General features: G+C 38.1%; 4 protein-coding genes across 5 annotated transcripts; 3 read left to right on the forward strand and 1 right to left on the reverse strand.

The window, feature by feature from the left end:
* Nucleotides 1-958: 958 nt before the first annotated feature.
* Nucleotides 959-6,886, reverse strand: LOC140765130 (uncharacterized). 2 transcript variants are annotated; one of them, XM_073104065.1, is made up of 14 exons: nucleotides 6,702-6,886; nucleotides 6,411-6,610; nucleotides 5,476-5,587; nucleotides 4,731-4,843; nucleotides 4,068-4,390; nucleotides 3,588-3,663; nucleotides 3,171-3,257; nucleotides 2,935-3,015; nucleotides 2,786-2,818; nucleotides 2,248-2,301; nucleotides 2,115-2,156; nucleotides 1,701-1,779; nucleotides 1,518-1,588; nucleotides 959-1,441 (listed from the first exon to the last, which is right to left on the reverse strand). In XM_073104065.1, exons 2-14 carry the CDS (start codon nucleotides 6,573-6,575, stop codon nucleotides 1,352-1,354), a joined length of 1,326 nt encoding a protein of 441 aa, XP_072960166.1. In that variant the 5' UTR covers nucleotides 6,576-6,610; nucleotides 6,702-6,886; the 3' UTR covers nucleotides 959-1,351. The 2 variants fall into 2 exon arrangements, with proteins under 2 accessions (XP_072960166.1, XP_072960167.1); XM_073104066.1 differs by lacking the exons at nucleotides 5,476-5,587; nucleotides 6,411-6,610; nucleotides 6,702-6,886 and adding an exon at nucleotides 5,104-5,175.
* A 792-nt stretch (nucleotides 6,887-7,678) lies between these two features.
* Nucleotides 7,679-10,028, forward strand: LOC140765131 (thioredoxin-like protein CDSP32, chloroplastic). Its single transcript, XM_073104067.1, has 2 exons — nucleotides 7,679-8,237; nucleotides 9,474-10,028. The coding sequence occupies exons 1-2, from the start codon at nucleotides 7,779-7,781 to the stop codon at nucleotides 9,897-9,899; spliced, it is 885 nt and encodes a 294-aa protein (XP_072960168.1). The 5' UTR covers nucleotides 7,679-7,778; the 3' UTR covers nucleotides 9,900-10,028.
* A 1,572-nt stretch (nucleotides 10,029-11,600) lies between these two features.
* On the forward strand, nucleotides 11,601-13,070 carry LOC140764473 (pentatricopeptide repeat-containing protein At4g21065-like). Its single transcript, XM_073103059.1, has one exon. It carries the CDS (start codon nucleotides 11,601-11,603, stop codon nucleotides 13,068-13,070), a length of 1,470 nt encoding a protein of 489 aa, XP_072959160.1.
* A 296-nt stretch (nucleotides 13,071-13,366) lies between these two features.
* Nucleotides 13,367-18,309, forward strand: LOC140765132 (mannose-P-dolichol utilization defect 1 protein homolog 2). The gene is made up of 8 exons (XM_073104068.1): nucleotides 13,367-13,519; nucleotides 14,782-14,935; nucleotides 15,063-15,135; nucleotides 15,253-15,319; nucleotides 15,553-15,612; nucleotides 16,738-16,798; nucleotides 17,219-17,260; nucleotides 17,934-18,309. Exons 1-8 carry the CDS (start codon nucleotides 13,367-13,369, stop codon nucleotides 18,035-18,037), a joined length of 714 nt encoding a protein of 237 aa, XP_072960169.1. The 3' UTR covers nucleotides 18,038-18,309.
* Nucleotides 18,310-19,532: the final 1,223 nt, after the last annotated feature.

Raw genomic sequence — 19,532 nt, forward strand, 5'->3', positions numbered from 1 at the left:
GTAACCACACATGGGCCACGTAAGTAGGTGATTTTAGTCCACCGTGGATTGTGAAAAGAAAAGGAGAATAATCGAACAATAGCAGGGGGCTTTTCGTTAATAAAGAGAATGTGTCATCAAAAGAGAGAAAGAAAAGGAAAAATAATCGAACGAGGAATATTCGTAGCTTCTACTTTGGAGCTTGTTTTTCCTCTCCTTTTTCTTTTCAGAGAATCTACTTTCTAAAAGATCTACAAACATATTTCATTTCACATTTTTTGCCACATAGATAGTTAATATTAGGAGTTCTCTATGTATAAAGAACTTGTGGTAATTGGAACTAGGGTTTAGGGCATTGTTAAAACTATGTACACAGAGAACTTATTTACTCAAAATTGTTCATCGTCTATATTTGGAGTGTATTTTTGACATGTCACAAATGAGCCCAATAGAATAAACTTTTAAATGTTTTATAGAAATGGTGACGTACTAAGTTTTTCAACATTTTATCTCAACTATAAAATATTAATTAGACAATGCTTTACATAAGAAATACGTACACATATGAAAATGATTTAATTTTATATTTACTTTTTCAAAGTTTGAATTTTGATATTTTCTCTAGCTTATCTAATTAATGGATATATACAAATTAAAGAATTATCTTCTCACCCTCTGTTCTTGCTTTAGGATAAAAGAGTTTATCCTAAGTTCAACATGTTTTTATTAAAATTATGAAATGATAAATAACATATCTAAAACAGACCCATTTTGGTATGCATAATGCTATGCTTACCCACGCTCTACAAAACATTCTATAAACACGGGATCATCTACATAATCATCATTTTTAATGGACATAATGTGCTATTCTCTTATTTGTAGAGAAAATGTGTATCAGCATAGCATTCCTCGGCTATTAAGTTTAAAGGGTGGAGTATTTAATAAATAAATTTCTAAGAGTCAAGTTTGGTTAAGAAAAAAAAAACTCCAGCAAAACAGGTTTCCAATATCATATGTATGTACAACTCTTGTCTTTGAAAAGTAATAAAGTGGCATTACAGATGATGCCTAACAATTGATGAATCTTAGAATCCATATTTGGCGTTCCAAATAAAAGGCTGCAGCCAAATACCATACCAATCAAAACAATATATATATATATATATGCAACCATCTTGGCTAGGCATAGTTACACTTACAGGGAGGGAGTGAATATTGCTGTTCCTATTAGCCATCCTCGACTAATATACATATACCTACGTATATTCAGACATAAATTAGTGGGCATAGGCATCTGGATAAATAGTGCTCCAAGCCTCAGTGAATTTGCAAGATATGCACAATTTGGAGATTCAGTTCAGGTTGAGGATCAAGCTTGTTCATGTCTGACATCACTAAGTTTCTGGCTTGTAATTGAGGGTCCGGTCCTCATTGTAATGCTCATTGTCAAGGCCATCAGCTGTGCAATGTTATAACATGTGATGTTGATGTTTTACCAAATGAGTCGTAACTAGTAAGAGCACAGGAGTGCTTACCGTGGCAAATCCAGCACACATGAGACTGAAACCTTTAAAATTGAAAGGTGCATCTTCTGACAAAAATAAGGCTGAAGGAAAAAAAAAAAAAAAAAAGGAGACCCACTCTTCAGTACAGAACCTTTTTGAAAGGTCTAAACATCTCTAAAACACACGACAAGGTTACGAACAAACAAGACCTACCTGTGAGAGGAGTAAAGATAAGTGGAGCTGTGATGCTTGCAAATGAGCTGATGCCAGTAAGACACCCTTGCGCCATTCCCTGAAACAAGCGTCGGTTGCATTAATCCACCACAAGCAACATGACAGAGTATCTCAGTTTTCACTTTTCAGTATGTCACAAGACATTTGTAAGTTACATGAAATATGTCGAAAGTTAAAGGTATAGATATAGTCGTAGTTCTTAAAACTTCTTAATACTAGAAGAAAAGAAAACCACAGAGATTATTACAAAAATATAAATATGCAACAATAGATGGAATAAGGAACATGGAGACGATATTAGAAAATAAATTCATCAGTCAAATATATCAATTATCTGAAACCCATGCTGCAAATTGCATGATAAAAAGTGTTGCACAATTTTGGATGTGGTACCTGCTCTGTTGATCCAACTTTTTTTGACACAATGCTCCTTATCTAGACAGAGTAAAAATAGCTTATGAATTTTTGCACCATTTGACACAAGAGAAAAGGCAAAAGCAGTAAAATAAGAGTTCAGTTAACTCACACATGGGTTAACAAAAACACTCAGAATCACAAATGTCGCAGCAAAATAAGGTACCTACAAGAAGATCGTGACAATATAATTCATCAAATGATGTAGTAGATAACAATAACGACAACAACCTAACAGTTAGTCCCAAGTCCCACTTATAGTTGTCAGCACAAGCAGATACTAAATGCTTAAAGGATATATAACTATTAATTGACATAAAGAGTATAATTTTGCCGCTAGTACTTGAGAAGAGAAAGTGTCAAAATGGTGATACAATCTTGTCTCACCCACTGACAACCAATCTTGGTTTTGCTAGACATATAAGCTACTTAATTTATTAAAAGTATACAATAAAAAATACTAGCAGACTTCAGAATTGTGGACCTGTGGTCGATCTACAAAATTGTCATGTACATCAATGTATATAGGAAAATCAGATACTTAGGAAGTTAAAAAAATTAATGATAAGTTATATATTCATTCTGTTCAAGTAAGTAGTCCAAGCTAAAAGATAGGTTGTCATATAAATGGAAATGTGCTAAGGCATTACCCAAAATGACCATGAGATGCTATACAAGAAAACCTGCAGTATTACAAACAGAAAATCATTAATCATCAGGAATTGTTTATTATACAAAGAAGAGAAAAGAAAAGAAAAGAAAATTTTTAAAAAAAAATGTACAAGAAAAAGGTCGTTACATGTGTGCAACTTGCCAACAGTCCTATGTTAAGAAGCTTCTCCTCGCCCAGAGTCGGTGCTAAGAATGGCATCAAAGTAAGCTGCATAATAAGCCATTTTTAGATACAAATGACAATCACTTAGCTGCATAGAATAAAGCAAGATGAGAGGTGAATGCACAAGAAACTATAGAATTTTAGCATTGAGTATACTAGCAATTAGGCAAGCGGCATTTTTCAGTGCATTAAAAGCATACCTGTGAGATAGCTTCTGCAACCCCAACGATCAGCAGCAAATCAGCAAACTGGTTCTTGTTGAAATGGAACTGCGCCTTCAGGTAATACTGTAGCATACCAAATTAACACTGGTAAAAATTCAGGATTCCCTGATAAGAAGCAAAACTCTAGATCTCTGAATTACAATCTATAGGTCTGCTGATGGTTTATCTCTAACTTATGGGATGAACATGTTAGTCGAGAACATTTATAATGTGGCCGATAGATAAGGTATCATCTTTGTTCAGTTTGCATCAGGATGACAAAAAGCCACGCAGCAAAACTCAGGTGATACTGTAGCATATCATCAGCAAGAATTACTTATTTCAAAAGAACTTTAATATATTTACAGATATTGGAGCACTACAGCATAAGCCTAGTGGAGGTAGAAAAGATACCAATAGTGCAGTTTGAAGGCCGCTTTCACCAAAACTGTAAAAAAATGCGACTACAGCTGCCCGTGATAAGGTCAAGCTGCAGGATACAGCAGATAAGACATGAGTTAATTGAGGATAATTGAGTCAACTTAGTAATCACATAAGATTTACTTCATGCCTGTAAACAAATTTCTATGAATGAAATAGCATGGAACTGCAATATTAGCTTTTTCTCTTTCCTCCATTCAAAAGATCTCAAAACAACTTCTAGTCACGAATAAAAACGTGCTAATTAACCATACAAGAACATGGATAATGGAATAGATAACATCTATGCATTAACTATAACAACCGCACGTTGAGACATCAAATTGTCCACTGAGGCATCACAGTGGGTAATTGACATCATCAAAAATTGACATCAAATCGATAATTAAGCGGAGATATGATCATCTGAATCTATTCAAGAATCGTTATTGCTGAGAAACTTTTCGAACTCACCTGCTCCTCAGAAGCTCAATCATGTCCGAGATCGACGGGACCTTCCTCAACAGCGGCAGCCTCGGCGATGAATCGCCGTCCGAGGAAGGCGAGCAGAGGGGTCGAGAGCACTCCTCGTCGGAGACGGCGTCTCCACCGACGGATTCCTCCAAAAAGGCTCTCATGTACGCCGCGGTGACCACCGCCACTGCGGCGGCGACCTGGAAGGTGGACGAGGTAGAGAGGAAACGCGCGGCGAGGGTCCCGGTCACGAATCCGGCGGCGGAGATGCCAGAGAGGACGCCGAACGCGGCGGCTCGACGCCGCTCGCACACTTTGTCCGCCTGTGGACGGAGGAGGAGTAAAAGCTTCGATAAGTGGAAGGCAGCGGGAAAGAATTCGAGATTCGTGCAGACGCTGATTAGAATAAAAAGGACGGCTGATGATCCATCTCAAAATGTAGGTCCATCGATGAGATGCCTCTTCCTTATTACCGGGCCATTTAGGCTTCTCTATTTCACACATTTGCAAATACGACTCCTCGATTTAATTTATTTGCAAAAACATCCCTTGAAGTGACTTTTTTTTTGTTAGCAAAAGTGCAAACATGAAGAGGATTTTAGGCAATAAAACAAAATAGCTTTGCAGTCTATATGAACGAGAAAAAATGTATGATATATTTACCACGTAAGCGAGCGAGAGGCATTGCATGCTGCCCTCACAAAACATTCCGGCGAACATCCTAATCGTATAGTAAGCATAAAAGTATACCTTGGAGCGACTGTACGCCAATATAGCTGCAAAATAGAAGAGAAAAATAATATCATCAAATCTTTTAAATCTATAGTATAAATGAAAAGAATGATGCAGATTTTCTAATGCCTTGGCCTGTTTTATAGAAAATACGATAAATGCTGTAAGTTATAATAACTTTTTTTAAAAGGAAGGCAAATAAAGCTTCATCCATTAAATTTTAGTTCATATGTAAGAATGCTTTAAGGAGCCTTAGAAGCGAAGAGAATAAAGAGAATAGGAGATGGACGAAGGGAAGACAGACTTAATGTTTTAGATCTCTCTTCAGATGTGGCAAAGAATCTGTGGAGATGGCTCCAAAGATAGGACAATAAAGGAGAGAAGTAGTTTAATCTTCTTTCCTCTGCACCATTAATGTCTTAGCCATTCAATTTTCAAGGACGTGCATATATATATATATATATATATATGGTACACCTACCAGCTCATTATGACATGAGGTGAGGTGAGGAGCAAAGAGAGGAAGATAAAGTGGAAGATTCAATAGGGTGGTTTCTTTTCCTTTTTATCCTTGTCATCTTTGCTCATGCCGATTGTGTTACAGAAGCGATTGACTTTTATATCAATTTTTTCTTTTGTGCGTCTTCATAAAGGATTTAAAAAATCATGCTCAAACCTAAAGGAACAATGGCAACTGTAGTAGGTAGTGTGAGCAAAGCCTTTCTCCCATATTTATCAGAAAGATTGCCGACAAGAGGAGTTACCATGAGAGTCCCCAGCCCAGTTATCTGCATGAGAGAAATTGTAGTCATAATTAGATACAAAATTTTTAACTATGTATTCAAAATATATTGTTGCTTTAAGATTTCATTAGCAAGTTATGAAGCTAGCTACAATTAAAAATAAATAGATAAATCTGCCAACACTGAAGAGGTTGTTTCAATAACTCGAATATAACTACTAAGTAGCATCAAGATAATTTTTTAACGTCGCACTAAGTGATGCTCCAAAAGACCTCTAACTTAGTATATGATCTACTATATTTCATAGTAAAGAATTTCCTTAATTAAGTCCTCAATGGACTAGTGAAAACTCATTTAGGAAAGTGCATGAGTATGACACTTCTAGAATCTTGAAAATTTGAACCAAACAGTCAAACCAAACCTTCCATTAGATGAAGTCCTTATTTCACATATAAAGCTACCCACTGCTTCGGGAACTATATATTTCAAGGTTTTTCCAAAAATATCACGTTCAAAATACTATTCAAAAAGTGGGCACTTTTATAAGTGACAGGAGTATAATCTCTAAAAAATGAGGCTTGGAACAAAAATATTCTCACTACCTGTTATTAAAATAGTGAAAAATGATAATATTATTATCAGATCTCATGAGTGGACTTGGAATAATGATAGTCCATCCGAAGTAATATATATTATTAGATCAATAAGACGACATTAATGGAACGTATCTCTCCATAAAGAGGCAACATAAGGTTTTGAACAATTATTCATCTAAAATAACAAAGGCTACTATACATATATATAATATAAACTAACATAAGGAAAGAGAGAGATCAAGAACACATCAAAGCACAGGAATGAAACTTACTGCATGTTGAAATCCACTAAGGTAGATGGCAAGTGAGCACTCATCCTTGCCTGGGCAAATGGCCTCCATGGTTATATCCGTAAGGGATGGAATCACCATGTAAGAAGAGAAGTAGAAGAGGAAGGCACAGACAAACAAGTGACTCAACCCACCAAGCTCCTTCATCTCTCTCTTGCTCTGCTGCAACTACTAGTCTACTACTACCTCATATTTGAAGCAAGAGATAGAGTTTAATTAGTATATAAAGACAGAGGAAGACAAAACTTTAAAGCAAGGAGTGGAGTGCAATGCCTTTGGCTTTGCTTGGGTAATTTGCAGGAAAATGTGTAATCTTGCCTATTGTTCCTCCCCTCTTATTATCTAGTGTGGTTGTCCCGGTGGCCAATATATCAACGCGATGTTGACGGTGATGGAATCGGAAATGGATGTGGCTTGTACGTTGAAACATCTAACTAAAGTGGCTTAGGATGCACTCCACTTACTCCCACTAAGGCACAAATATTGGCCCTTTGGATACTTTCCAGTATGTGTGTCCTTTGTGATCCCTTTATCTTAGGAACTTTTTGGCTTATGGACATTATTTGGGCTGGTTTCTTGTCTTATTTTGTTGGATTAAATATGAAAAATGTCTCAGTTATTAGGTTGGCTCTCATACGTTTATATATACATAAGTATGACTCTGATACATAGATACATAAAAATCAATGCAACATGACATTAGTATTTCCCATGAAAGATGTACACCCATGTCATTGTGGCCCTCCTATAATTCATCCTAGTTCCCGTTTGGCACCCCTACATCACCCTTAAGAGACTACTGATGTCATGATGTGTACATGGCATGTGCATCTCTTTTTACTAGAAACACGGATGCTTCTTGGGAGAAAAAGGATCAAATGAAAATTAGGATCTGATATAATTAGATTCAAAATATAGGGACTAAAATATGTAAAAGCAAGACAAGCCCATTGGGCCGGACGAATTCCATGCACATAACAACCTATGTCTCGGTTTTATTATAAAAAAGCCCGTTCCTTTTATATATTTACAGTTAACCGCCTCTATATCGTACAAGGTGGGGAGACGGAAAGGGGGTGGGGGAATATATTTAGAATATGCCTTAGGACATGGGAGGTAGATTTTTGTAATAAATTTTTAGTTGGTTATTGTGAAAAAAAAAAAGCCTTTTAAGAAAATAAAAGGAACAGGAGAAATAATCCGACCCAAATATCTGCACAAACTCCAACACCAACCACAAATCTCATGAGTGGATTGCACAAAGTGACTCACCTGGTTACTCCTTTACTCTCTGCGGACTGCGGCCTCGTCTCTCAGGCCCCATCTCGAACACCTTACCTGCATCATCCAATGGCCACCATATCCACCTTCCTCTCGAGACCACCTTCCTCTCGGCGTTCCATCCCTAAGCTAGACTCGTCTCCCTCCTCCTCCTCCTACGCCTCCTTCCCGCGCTCCGCCAAGAAGAGACTCCAACTGCGATTGCCCCTCCGTCTCGCGAGGGCGAGCCAGGCTCAGAAGTCAGCGCCGGTCACGAGCGACGAGCGAGTGCAGCAGGTGCACACCATCGCCGAGTTCGAAGACGCGCTCCGCGCCGCGAAGAACCGCCTGGTGGTTGTGGAGTACGCCGCGAGCAACAGCCCCAATAGCCGGAAGATCTACCCGTTCATGGTGGAGCTGAGCCGCACGTGCAGCGACGTCGACTTCCTCCTGGTTATGGGCGACGAGTCGGAGCACACGAGGGAGCTTTGCCGCCGGGAGGGCGTCGCGCGGGTCCCGCATTTCGGCTTCTACAAGGGGATGGAGAAGGTAATCCATCGGGGAGTTCTTATATCACAAATTAAAATTCCTCACAATTAGTTAAAAATCTTAAAATCCACTTAATCCCCCCACGCAAAAAAAAAAAAAAAAAAAAAAAAACCTTTTCGAAAAAATCTAGGAATTTCTAATACATACCCAATATTATTTTGGTGCTAATTGTTTAGCAAAAAGATAGGTAGCTAAAAGTTACATTATTAGTTATGCAACTTGATAAGAAAAATAACAAAGGTGGCATTTGATATTGTATTTATATGTTTGCAAAAATTGCATCTATATATTGACTCTTATGCCGCTATCTTGACATCTATACATATTCTCACCCTTCTAGGGGAAGAAAAAAGAGAGAGAAGATTCGAGACTTCTTTCTTGTTTTTCCCTACAATAATTTTTCATTTAACACTAATAGATGCATCAGGCCAGATGGCTCCAAAACCTTTAATCTAACTATTTTAGAGTCTAGTGTCTAATACTTATCTAATCCTTATGACAGCGAGCATGCTCTATTATTGTATACATTATTGCACAATTTATGCATAAGTTAATTACATTTCGACCTCCTAAATTATCACTCCAAATCAATTACTAAGCCCCACTGGTTAATAAGACAGACAAAAATATTTATGTTCTCTCTTTTCCTTTTATTTTATTGGTTGAGGAATGAGATAAGGCTATAATTAAAAGTGGATTTTAAAGGACTTAGAGTTTGATGTTTGGCAAAATTATCATAAGAGCTATTCCTGAAGAAAATAGAAGGATATAGAAAATAGAGGAGGATATTTTGTCAATTTATTTAGTTAACTAAATTTTAAGAATATTTTCAACAAAATTTTTAATGAAATGTTTAGTAGTTAAGGGATGTAATTAACCCTTATGAGAGATAAAAGTAATATCGAGCTATAATTAAAGAGGTCGAGATGTAATTAACCCTTTTAAACCTCTGGGAGAGGCCACTTATTCTACTCTACACTCCAACGCGGCATTTGGGAGGGGAAATTGCTCAGGATAATTTATCTCGAACTTATTTAGAACAACTCTAAGATTAAAAGGGATATAAATTAAATTGATCTCCTTCCAAACATGAACAGTCTTGGTTTCCGACAAGAGTTAAAAGAGGTTAGACTCATGTACTTGTGAATTAGTAGTTTTGTAGGAAGAGGGAGAGTGGAAAATTAGTTTATAATTAGATAACATGTCTTTAATTGACTATGTTGTACATGATGCCAGATCCACGAGGAAGAAGGCATCGTCCCCGACCAGCTCATGGGCGACGTGCTCTACTACGGCGACAGCCACTCCGCCGTCGTCCAGCTCCACTCGCGCACGGACGTGGAGTCCCTCATCGAGGAGCAGCGCGGCGAGAACGGCAAGCTGGTGGTGCTCGACGTCGGCCTCAAGCACTGCGGCCCCTGCGTCAAGGTGTACCCGACCGTGGTCAAGCTGTCCCGGTCCATGGCGGACGTGGTGGTGTTCGCGAGGATGAACGGCGACGAGAACGACAGCTGCATGGAGTTCCTGAAGGACATGGACGTGGTGGAGGTGCCCACCTTCTTGTTCATAAAGGACGGGGAGATACGCGGGAGGTACGTGGGGTCTGGGAAGGGGGAGCTCATAGGGGAGATTCTAAGATACCAAGGTGTGAGAGTTACTTGATGAATTTGGAGAAGATGAGACTCATTATATATAGATTAAATTTATTAGCGATTGTCTGGTAACTGATCATGGAATATTTTGAAACGCATACATCATTAATATTTTATAGTACTAATTAAGTTTCATCTACATCTTTACTTGCTTATATATCCATTGGAGTACTGCAGAGGAAGTAGATTCTTATTGTGTTATTTTGCTTAACCAAGATGAAAGACATGCATGTACTCTTAAAGATGAGGATTTTAGATATGATACATGTAGTTGGTTTATTGTCTAAATAATTTAAACTTTTGAATCAATCCATAATTTAGTATGATATTAAAGTCTCATTTTTTTTTTCTACTGTTAAAAAAATATGACATACATTATTGGGTCATTATCTAACATATTATCATATATTTTTTGGAGGTACGCATTCACACCTCATTAGCTCTTTTTTATTTTCTTAATATTAACAGTATTAAAGGTTAAATATCTGATATACATTATTGATGCATTAACTATATTTATTAACATATAATTAGTCTGTTACCTAGTCATAGTTGCAATTAGACAAATTTTAGTCTAAAAGTTTATACATTATGATCCAAACTGACACGATTAGGAAGACAAACTAGAAAAGCTTCCCCCTAATATTACATTTGGTGGTTTGGCGCAAACTTCGCTTCTCCCATGTGAACTGGTCAGCAGAGAACATTCACATTAAAGATAAGTAGATAACCAATTAGATACATTAAATTTGGAGAATCCCACCTTAATAAATGTTGTTATACCTTCCGAACTATAAAATACTTAAACCAAAATTTATGGTTCTAATCCGATCGGTTGATCCAATTTGGCAACGCCGAGAGCATTCATGCCATGCCCAACTTAATTATTGAATCTCTTTCTTTGGGGTGGGGAGAAAGAAAGCAATATTAGTTCCATTAATTAAAATGGTGGGTATCACCCACCTCTTTCTCACACACAGACATTATCTCATACATGTTAGCCTTCCAAATTCCTACAAGGAACCCATGTGAGGCAAGGCCTATATAATATAATCCAATGTCCTCCGATTCAAAGAAACCATCAATGGCGAAGTTCTTCTTTGTTAGGAAACAGAGGAAGCAAAAAGCAGCAGAGGCAATAGAGAAGCTCCATGGCGGAAGAGTGATCTCCCTTGAAGAAGACGACGGAGGAGTTGTACGCGTGAAGATTGTGGTGAGCAAGGAGGAGTTGAGGCAAATGGTTGCTTCGTTTGGCCAAAGGCAGAGGAAAGCGGCGGCTCGTCGTGATCAACTGACAGCGCCGCAGTCCCTGGAGCAGTTGGCGTGTGTTCTGCGGAAGCGGCGGGCGGAGAAGGCCGGCGAGGGGCAGGGGAGGTGGCGGCCTGAGCTGCAGAGCATCCCTGAGGAGGTTTGAAGAGGTGGAGTGGAGAGCAATGGGGGGGCTTGGTGTTTGCTTATTTTTTGTACAGTTTGCGAATGTATTTCCAGAAGTTTTTCGTAGACGTTGAAGTTGATACGCGTTGCAATTTAATTGGGATATTATTAAATTTTTATTCTAAGAACATTTATAGAAATCTTCTCGTCATTCCAAAGTAGATTAAACGGTTAATACTACTACTCTTATTTTAAAGAAGGTTGTTGATGGTTAAAAATTTGTACTTAAGTTAAGGCCAAAATTATATAGTAATTAGATTTTAACTTAACCCAGCAAATGCGTAACCTCCGCACCAATCTCATCTCCGTTATCTCCGCTTGCACCTCCCTTCGCCACCTTAAACCCCTCCTCTCCCTCGCCGTCACCTCTGGCCTCCTCCGCCGCGACCCCTTCGTCTCCGGCCGCCTCGTCGCTGCCTTGTCCTTCCTCTCCCTTCCCCTCTCCCTCCTCGCCTTCTCCTCCGCCGCTTCCCCCTCCGCCTTCGCCTTTACCTCCCTAATCCGTGCCGCCTCCGCCTCCCCCTCCCCTTCGCTCTCCCTCTCCCTTTTCTCCCGCTTCCTCCGCTCCGGTCTCTACCCCGACCGCTTCGTCTTCCCTTTCCTCTTACGCGCTTGCGCTCGCGCGGATTCCTCTCCTTCGCGAGGTCGATCTTTCCACGCTCTCGCTTTGCGGTGTGGACTAGCTCACGACACCCATGTGGCCACTTCTTTGCTGCACGCCTACGCTTCCTGGGGCTTGTCTGATGATGCCTTACAAGTGTTCGACGAAATGCCTGACAGAACTGTTGTCACTTACAACGCGGTCGTTTCCCGCTTTGCAATTACTTGGTCCGAGTTACCAGGCCTTTCGCTCTTCGCCGACATGTTGGCATCGCAAGAGAGACCAAAGCCGAATGCCGACACCTTCGTCGCCGCGCTCTCTTGTTGTGCAAGCCTAGGCTCCCTTGCCCATGGCCGTACTGTGCACGCGCTTGCTGTTTGCCTACTCGATTCACCGCCGAACGCCGAGTTGGGTACTAAGCTAATCCACATGTACGCCAAGTGCGGGAGCCTGGCGGCGGCGAGGCAGGTATTCTCTCTGATGGAGACGAAAGATGCATCGGCTTGGACAGCCATGATTGCGGCTCTTGCCATGCACTCGCGGGGAGAGGACGCCGTCCAGATGTTCGACGAAATGGTCAAGACGAAAGGGATGTCGCCGGACAGCGTCACGTTTACTTGCATCTTGCATGCTTGCAGTCACTCTGGGCTGGCAGAGAAGGGATCAGAGCTGTTTGATGAAATGAAGAGGGTATACGGTATTGAACCGAGAATGGAGCATTACGGCGCGGTGGTCGACCTCTTGGGTCGGGCCGGGCTGGTGACGGAGGCGAAGAAGGTGGTGGAATCGATGCCTTTCGAGCCCAACCGTGTGGTTTGGGGATCATTGCTGCATGCTTGCTTGGTCAATGGTGAGTCCAAGGTTACTGATCAGGAGTTGGAGAAGCGAGCGTTCACCGCCGCAGAAGGAGTTGGGTTCTTCGTTGGGGTTTCAAATATGTATGCTAAGAGTGGGAGGTGGGATGAGGTGGAGAAGGTGAGGGAGAGAATGGCGGAGAGGGGAATGAAGAAGGAGAAGGGGTTTAGCTTGGTGGAGGTTAACGGTAAGGTATTCAAATTTTTGGTGGGAGATGTGAGGCACCCTTTGACTTTGGAGATATATCAAATGTTGGATTGGATCTTCGGAGGAATGATCTTCGAAGGATAGATTGCGAGGGCTTCTTCGTAATCCAACTTGAAGTTGGCTTAGTTTTGGTTAATAATTCATTCAAGACCGTCGGATGCTCATCAATCAATTAATAAGGATATGTGGACGGTTATAATGCATGTAAATATGCAACTTTAGAGGGGTGTAACAGCAAAATCTCTCCATCAAAAAAGAAAAAGAAAAACAGCAATATCTCGAGGATCTTACACGAGGATTAGCCGATATAAATTTCGGGTTGGACCCCTCTTCTCCGAAGAGAAACCGAGTTTCAAAGGGGGAGCGATAGAGAGCGAACGATGGAGATGGAGATATTAGGAATAAATTTCGGGTGCGTTCTTGGATCTTTGGCGGCGAGGCAGATCCCTGAGAAGGATTGCTTGCTTCCTCTCATCTCAAAGCTCCTTGGGTATTGCATCGTCGCCGCCTCCACCACCGTCAAAGTCCCCCAGGTAACGCCGATTTCTTAAATCCTTTTGATTTGCGCCTTGGAGATGTCTATTCTCTTACAGTTTGCTTGATTGCGTTGGGAAAGAAAAGATATGTTTTCGTGGTTTAGGGTCATCTGGAATACTGATCGATTGTTAGGTTACTTCAAGATCACTTTTTCCTTTTAAAAAAATAAACTTTACAGTTGGTCACCCAATAAATCAAACAAAAGAAAATGTTGACTGCTGCATTTAACTAGGACATGATAAATCACTGAGTGTCAGCAGAATTAGGGTTTACACCGTTGGTTTAGCAGAACCAGGGACTAATATAATCGTACTTTACAATAAGTTTAGTGGTTGCTTTTAACTGTTATTTCATTGATTAAATGAGTATTGAAGAATGAAATTGTAGAGATTTATTTTAATTCATTATATATATCCTTTTGGTTTAGACTATCTGTCTTGTTTTGATAGGAACAAGTGAATTACTATAGTGTCCATCACATAGCAATTTTTAACTATTTAAAGAAGTCTTACAGGTCTATGATATTCTCAGCTTCAAGATGCCATTTTATTTGGAGAGTTGGAGACTTCTGATTTCCTTTTCTTCATATTTACATTGCATTAATACTATCTAGGAGCAGTAGTTAGCGTTCACCTTGTGTCTCACATAATCTTTTGCACAGTGATTTGACATTTTCTTTTAGATATAGATATGACTGAGAAATTACATTTTATAAATTTGAGGCTTCTACTCACTCTAGTCTTAGGAACATCTACAGACTTTAGTGATGAAACTCTTCAGCATTAGCTGGAAAAAGATCTTCATAATTTCAGGTATATGATTGGATTCTCTCTACTTTGGATTCATCTTTGGGCCTTTGGCACTATGACGCCATCATAGTCTGCACTAGGAGGAAGTCCCATGCAATTATTCTTGCTTTCCACTTTGATGTGGTTTTCCTCTGATGTAAATCTTATATATAACTCTGATTCAACTGATCGTTTACTTCAGGTTTACAGATGGAACTGAGGCCTGCCTCAATTTAGTAATTTATTATATGTTTGCAATATTGGTGTGGCTATTTGCATAATGAAATTGCAAGTACAAGTCTACTTGGTTTTCTTAAAAATGTGTTTCTACTGGTGCAGCAGATATTCTCTTGCTTTAGAATGAGATAAATCTGTTCTTAGCATGTGCTTCATTTGTTGCACAAGATGTTGCAGTGCGGCTTCATCTTTTCATTATTTTCTCTGCACCTACTGATTCTTTTATTGTGCAGATATTGAAAATTTTGAAGCACAATAGTGTCAGAGGACTTAGTGTTGCAGCCTTTGAGCTTGAAGTTGTGGGTTACACTATTGCTTTGGCATACTGTGTTCACAAAGGGTTACCATTTTCAGCTTATGGGGAACTAGCCTTTCTCTTAATTCAAGGTATGCATTCTACGATTCTACCATTATTTAGATGTTTGGGCAAATGGATACCATATGCTCTTTCCTCATTCTTCTTGCAGTACTGTTTGTTAATTGACTTAAACAAATGTCTATTTGGTTTATGCAGCTATAATTTTAGTTGGAATCGTTTATAAATATTCCCAGCCGCTTGGAACCAAAACATGGATCAAAGCTTTGCTGTATCCTTTGTGATTTATTATTCTGACCATTTTATGTGATTGCAAGCATTAAATTTCACAACTATTATGTGAGATTCACGATCCCTTTTATGCTTTCCTGAAATGATGGTTTGTCAGATATTGTGCTGTAGCACCCACTGTTTTATCCGGACAAATTGATCCAGTCCTTTTTGAAGCCTTATATGTAAGTTGCAACTGCTGATGTACCAATTATATTTATGGTACCCTGCATATTTCACATAAAGTTGTTTACATACTATACTACATGGTATTTTACTGCACCATTAATGTGCTACACTGTATGCACAGTAATGCATATCAGTTACTAGTGCAGTAAAATGTCTATTTGGTTTATGAGCTATACCAATTTGCTCATCAGTAGTCATGCTTATCTACTGCACTATTAACTTGTCGCAGGCTTCTCAACATGCAATCTTTTTCTTCGCCAGAGTTCCACAAATATGGAAGAACTTCACTGTGAGTTGCAAACCTTTGTATATACTACTTAGTGAATTCATCCCTTAATTATCTTTGTAGTTGGTAGTGGTAGTAGAAGAAAATTGAATAGAAGAATTTGAAACATCCACAAAGGTGCCTATTGTAAGTCCTCTGATGGATACAAATACTTGTTAAACTTAGAAGGTCCATAAAACAAAGAAGGACTAGTTTAATTAACATAACAAGATATGCTAGGGTCAGTTTTGCTTGGATATATATTATTGTTGACTGTGACAACACATGCTTAATATTTGGAAAAAGGTTCAACACTTTTTGTAGTCATGGAATGTGCCTTGGGATCTGAAATAGTGCCAGACTGAGGTGGAAAAGTGAGCACTCCCCACTTTGCAAATTCATTCTACATTCGGCTGTCTGGCCTGTTCTGTACGCTGTCTGTACTTCAGTGTTTGAAGTTAAACACCTTTCATTGTTCAGATAAACACATTATGCATTGTATATGATGGACTCCTTTGAGTTATAGTTGCTTAGGGGCCATTTGGTTTCATTTATTAAATGTTGTATCTATAGCTTCAAATGAGAAACCGACATAGGAAGAAACTTAAATCCTCCCCTTTTCATTTGTTAAAGATGCTGCATCTATAGCTTAAGGTGAAAAGCCAATATAAGAAGAAACTTAGATCCTTCCCTTTTCCTTCTTGTCAAACGTTTAGAATCCTTGTTTTGACATCCACCCAATTCAGGTGGATACCAAGATGTTGCAATATGGATCTAGTTTGGCACTTAGAAATAAGTTAAGGGATGTATAAACCAGAAGCTGATTTTAAGATTACATTTTATGTGTATATACAGCTCCTTGAAGTACTTGAAACAACCACTATTTATAGGATCCATAAATCAAAAATTGATTTTCAGAATACATTCTGTGTATATGATAGATGCAGTTTCTTGAAACTCATGGAAACAAACGTCCCTTTACTGCCTTCTGTAACCAGTTGTTTAATGGTCAACAATCTCTTAAGTTCTGATTTTGCAAATACATTTCTGAGGTATTAACCATTTCTTGGTTTTATGAACTCTCATATTTATCCATAAAGAAGGCTTGTTTGTTATGATATTTGAGATAGCTTTTCTTATATTTTGCAGAATAAGAGCACTGGAGAACTCAGTTTCTTGACATGTTTAATGAACTTTGCTGGCTCTCTTGGTGAGTCTTACAACATTATTATCTTAACCACTTAAACTTTCATCTTGGAGACAATCTTTCACTTCCCATCCTTTTGATTTCAACATACTATATTAGGTGGTATAAAGTTTAGTTTTTGACTTCCGCTATATTTGTATAAGACTTTTGTTAGTTACTCAAGATATATGAATAGTGAATACCTGTCTAAACATATATTTCCTGTAATCCTGTTTTTTGATCTTTATTGAAATATCTGAAGTTCTCTCTAGTTTCATTTTTTATGCTCCTGACTAGCAAATTCTGACCTTTGTTTTGGTTAAGATTGAACTAATGAGTCCAAGTTGGCATGCTATATGTCCAGTTGGTTTTCCACTTTCCCTTTCTAGATTGCTAGAGTGAACTTTAAGCTTGACTTAATCCTGTTATTTCGTCTGTGTGCAGTAAGAGTATTTACAAGTGTTCAGGAAAAGGCTCCAGTAAGCGGTATCCTTCAATTTTGTTTCATTATCATTAAATTTGCTTCATTTCATTGTCTTGGCTTATTGCATTATGTCTGCTGCATGTTTTGGTACTGAAAATGCCTTTTTTTAATCTCTATTAGCTGCTTCGTTTTTGTATGAGACATATTTGACACTGCTCCTACATAAATGATTATTTTTCGGTGTTATCTTCTTGGCTTTATATGTTGTTTAATTCTCTCATTCTATAAATATGAATGCCAACTTATGCTGTCAGTTTCTCTATGTTTTATTGAGGTTGTTTGAGTTCCTCATTTTTCTCCCAAACAAAGTTGATGTGCTGGTTAAAAATGTGCATTCTACATGTTAGTAAGAGTCAACAATGACTCGTGCTTTTCGCATTTTGATTGTTTTTAGACACTCCTTGAAGTATGGACTGCCACGATCCATCTTTTTTAAGTTCTTTCTTACCTAGTTATCAATTTGCCATCCTCTCTCAATCTTTCATTTGCTTGTTATCGTGAGATATTTTACTTGGCTTCTTTTCTCCCATGGTAATGTGAATTTGTATGTATGCTCTCATCATTTTCTCCAAAATGTATAAAACTTATGCGGTGGAAACATTATTGAAGTCGCGCTATTACATCGTAATGCATTATTGACTAGTTTATTGTTTGTCAACCTTAATCCGTTCAAAGTGGTATTGGGTTCCGTGAGTGGCATCGTCATGAATGGCACCATCTTAAGTCAGATACTCATTTACCAAAAGCCGCAAGTGAAGAAGGAGAAGAAAGAAGAGTAAATTGTACAACATATTTGATCCACAGTTTGCTGTAGCATTCCTCTTTCACTGGAGTAAACCAAGATGCCTGGGAAGTACTCTGCAGCTCGCATCATCACAATGATACATTGATGTCTTTAACAGAGTGATTCTTTTGTATTGTATTTAATGGTTCTCCCTGATGATATTTTAAGCTTCTAGTTTTACAATTTAAAACAACATATTAGTTGTTCGAAATTTAAACGAGAGATTAGTTGGCAAGATATATCTCAGCATCCCACATATTGAAACCACATTCATGCTATTTTGATGAAATTTTGACAAGCAGGTGCACCAAGAATTTCCATAGGTTTCTTTCTACTGACTTTGTGATTAGAAAAAAAAAAAAGAGTATGTGATTATGCCAACAAATATTCTATACTTATCTCAATAACTAATATATTTAACACCCTAATTATCTCCCAAAGTCAAAATTTAATAACATCATCCTGTTCCCTTTTTATATTTCAAACTTGATCCATCTTAATTATCCAGTATCATTGATAGCCATAACCATCACTTTTGGTATCAACTTCTATCACCACATATCTTTCCATTGCTACAATTATACGACCCATCGCATAAATTAAAATGCCCCTATCCAAAAAGAACATATCCAAAAGCAAGCCAAAAAGGAAAATATCTTCTTCTCCCGTTTGACTTCTAGCCGAGGCATCAAAAGGTCAACATACTATGAACTCAGCTCGATCCCAGTTTATTATTATTAATACATTTTAATTTCTTTAAATCTGATGTCTCGTGCTTAACTCTGGGTTCGAATGTCAAAATGGATTGATATCAATCCAGCCGCCTCGGAAATTGCTCCGAAGTGCTACAAAACCTTTGCATGCAGGTTGACGCCTTCTCTGTGCCACGTGTGGCGGCTTGCTAGAATTAAAATAAAAAGTTGAGAGAGAGAGAAAATAATAATATTTAAGCAATCTTTGATGCGAAATAGGAGTATTAATTATTAATATCTTGTGATAAGTGAAATATTTGAATAAGATGAACTTATTTCTACTAGTGACGACCATTTATATGAAGACACACTCCACGATTTATTAATTAACTTGTTTGCAGGCCAATTAATATAAATTGCATTCATGTCATTGTCTTCGAAGGAAGTAATTAGTTGACCTATGGAAATTATCGTTATTTATTTAATCATATGCTTGATATATGGATAGTTATTTAATTATAAAGCTAACCTCAATGAAGATAAATATACAGTACTATCATTGAAGTATTATAAAAAATTAGAGAGATTTATCAAACAATGATGTTAATTAGCTTTTTTAACGGTAAGTCACCATCTAAATGAGGTAATTAGGTACTTTAATCTTATTTTTTAAGATAACTAAATATTTACTATTTCATTAGCTACTATTAGGTTAAAGTAATTAAAAATATATTAAATATATATATATATAAGATATAGAGTGAATGATAAATAAGATACATTTCGATAATTTTTTGG

The sequence above is a fragment of the Typha angustifolia genome, chromosome 8, assembly GCF_048772165.1.
Source record: "Typha angustifolia cultivar Huaian chromosome 8, ASM4877216v1, whole genome shotgun sequence".
In the NCBI taxonomy this organism is placed as follows: Eukaryota; Viridiplantae; Streptophyta; class Magnoliopsida; order Poales; family Typhaceae; genus Typha; species Typha angustifolia.

Coding starts and splice junctions, on each gene's coding strand:
- LOC140765130 (XM_073104065.1), bottom strand. CDS start 6,575: ATGAAGGAGCTTGGTGGGTTGAGTCACTTGTTTGTCTGTGCCTTCCTC. Junction 2,157..2,247: donor GTGTTTTTGTTAACCCATGT/GTGAGTTAACTG, acceptor TACTCTGTCTAG/ATAAGGAGCATTGTGTCAAA. Junction 1,589..1,700: donor TATCTTTACTCCTCTCACAG/GTAGGTCTTGTT, acceptor TTTTTCCTTCAG/CCTTATTTTTGTCAGAAGAT.
- LOC140765131 (XM_073104067.1), top strand. CDS start 7,779: ATGGCCACCATATCCACCTTCCTCTCGAGACCACCTTCCTCTCGGCGT. Junction 8,238..9,473: donor TCTACAAGGGGATGGAGAAG/GTAATCCATCGG, acceptor ACATGATGCCAG/ATCCACGAGGAAGAAGGCAT.
- LOC140764473 (XM_073103059.1), top strand. CDS start 11,601: ATGCGTAACCTCCGCACCAATCTCATCTCCGTTATCTCCGCTTGCACC.
- LOC140765132 (XM_073104068.1), top strand. CDS start 13,367: ATGGAGATGGAGATATTAGGAATAAATTTCGGGTGCGTTCTTGGATCT. Junction 13,520..14,781: donor CCACCGTCAAAGTCCCCCAG/GTAACGCCGATT, acceptor TTTATTGTGCAG/ATATTGAAAATTTTGAAGCA. Junction 15,613..16,737: donor AAATATGGAAGAACTTCACT/GTGAGTTGCAAA, acceptor TATATTTTGCAG/AATAAGAGCACTGGAGAACT.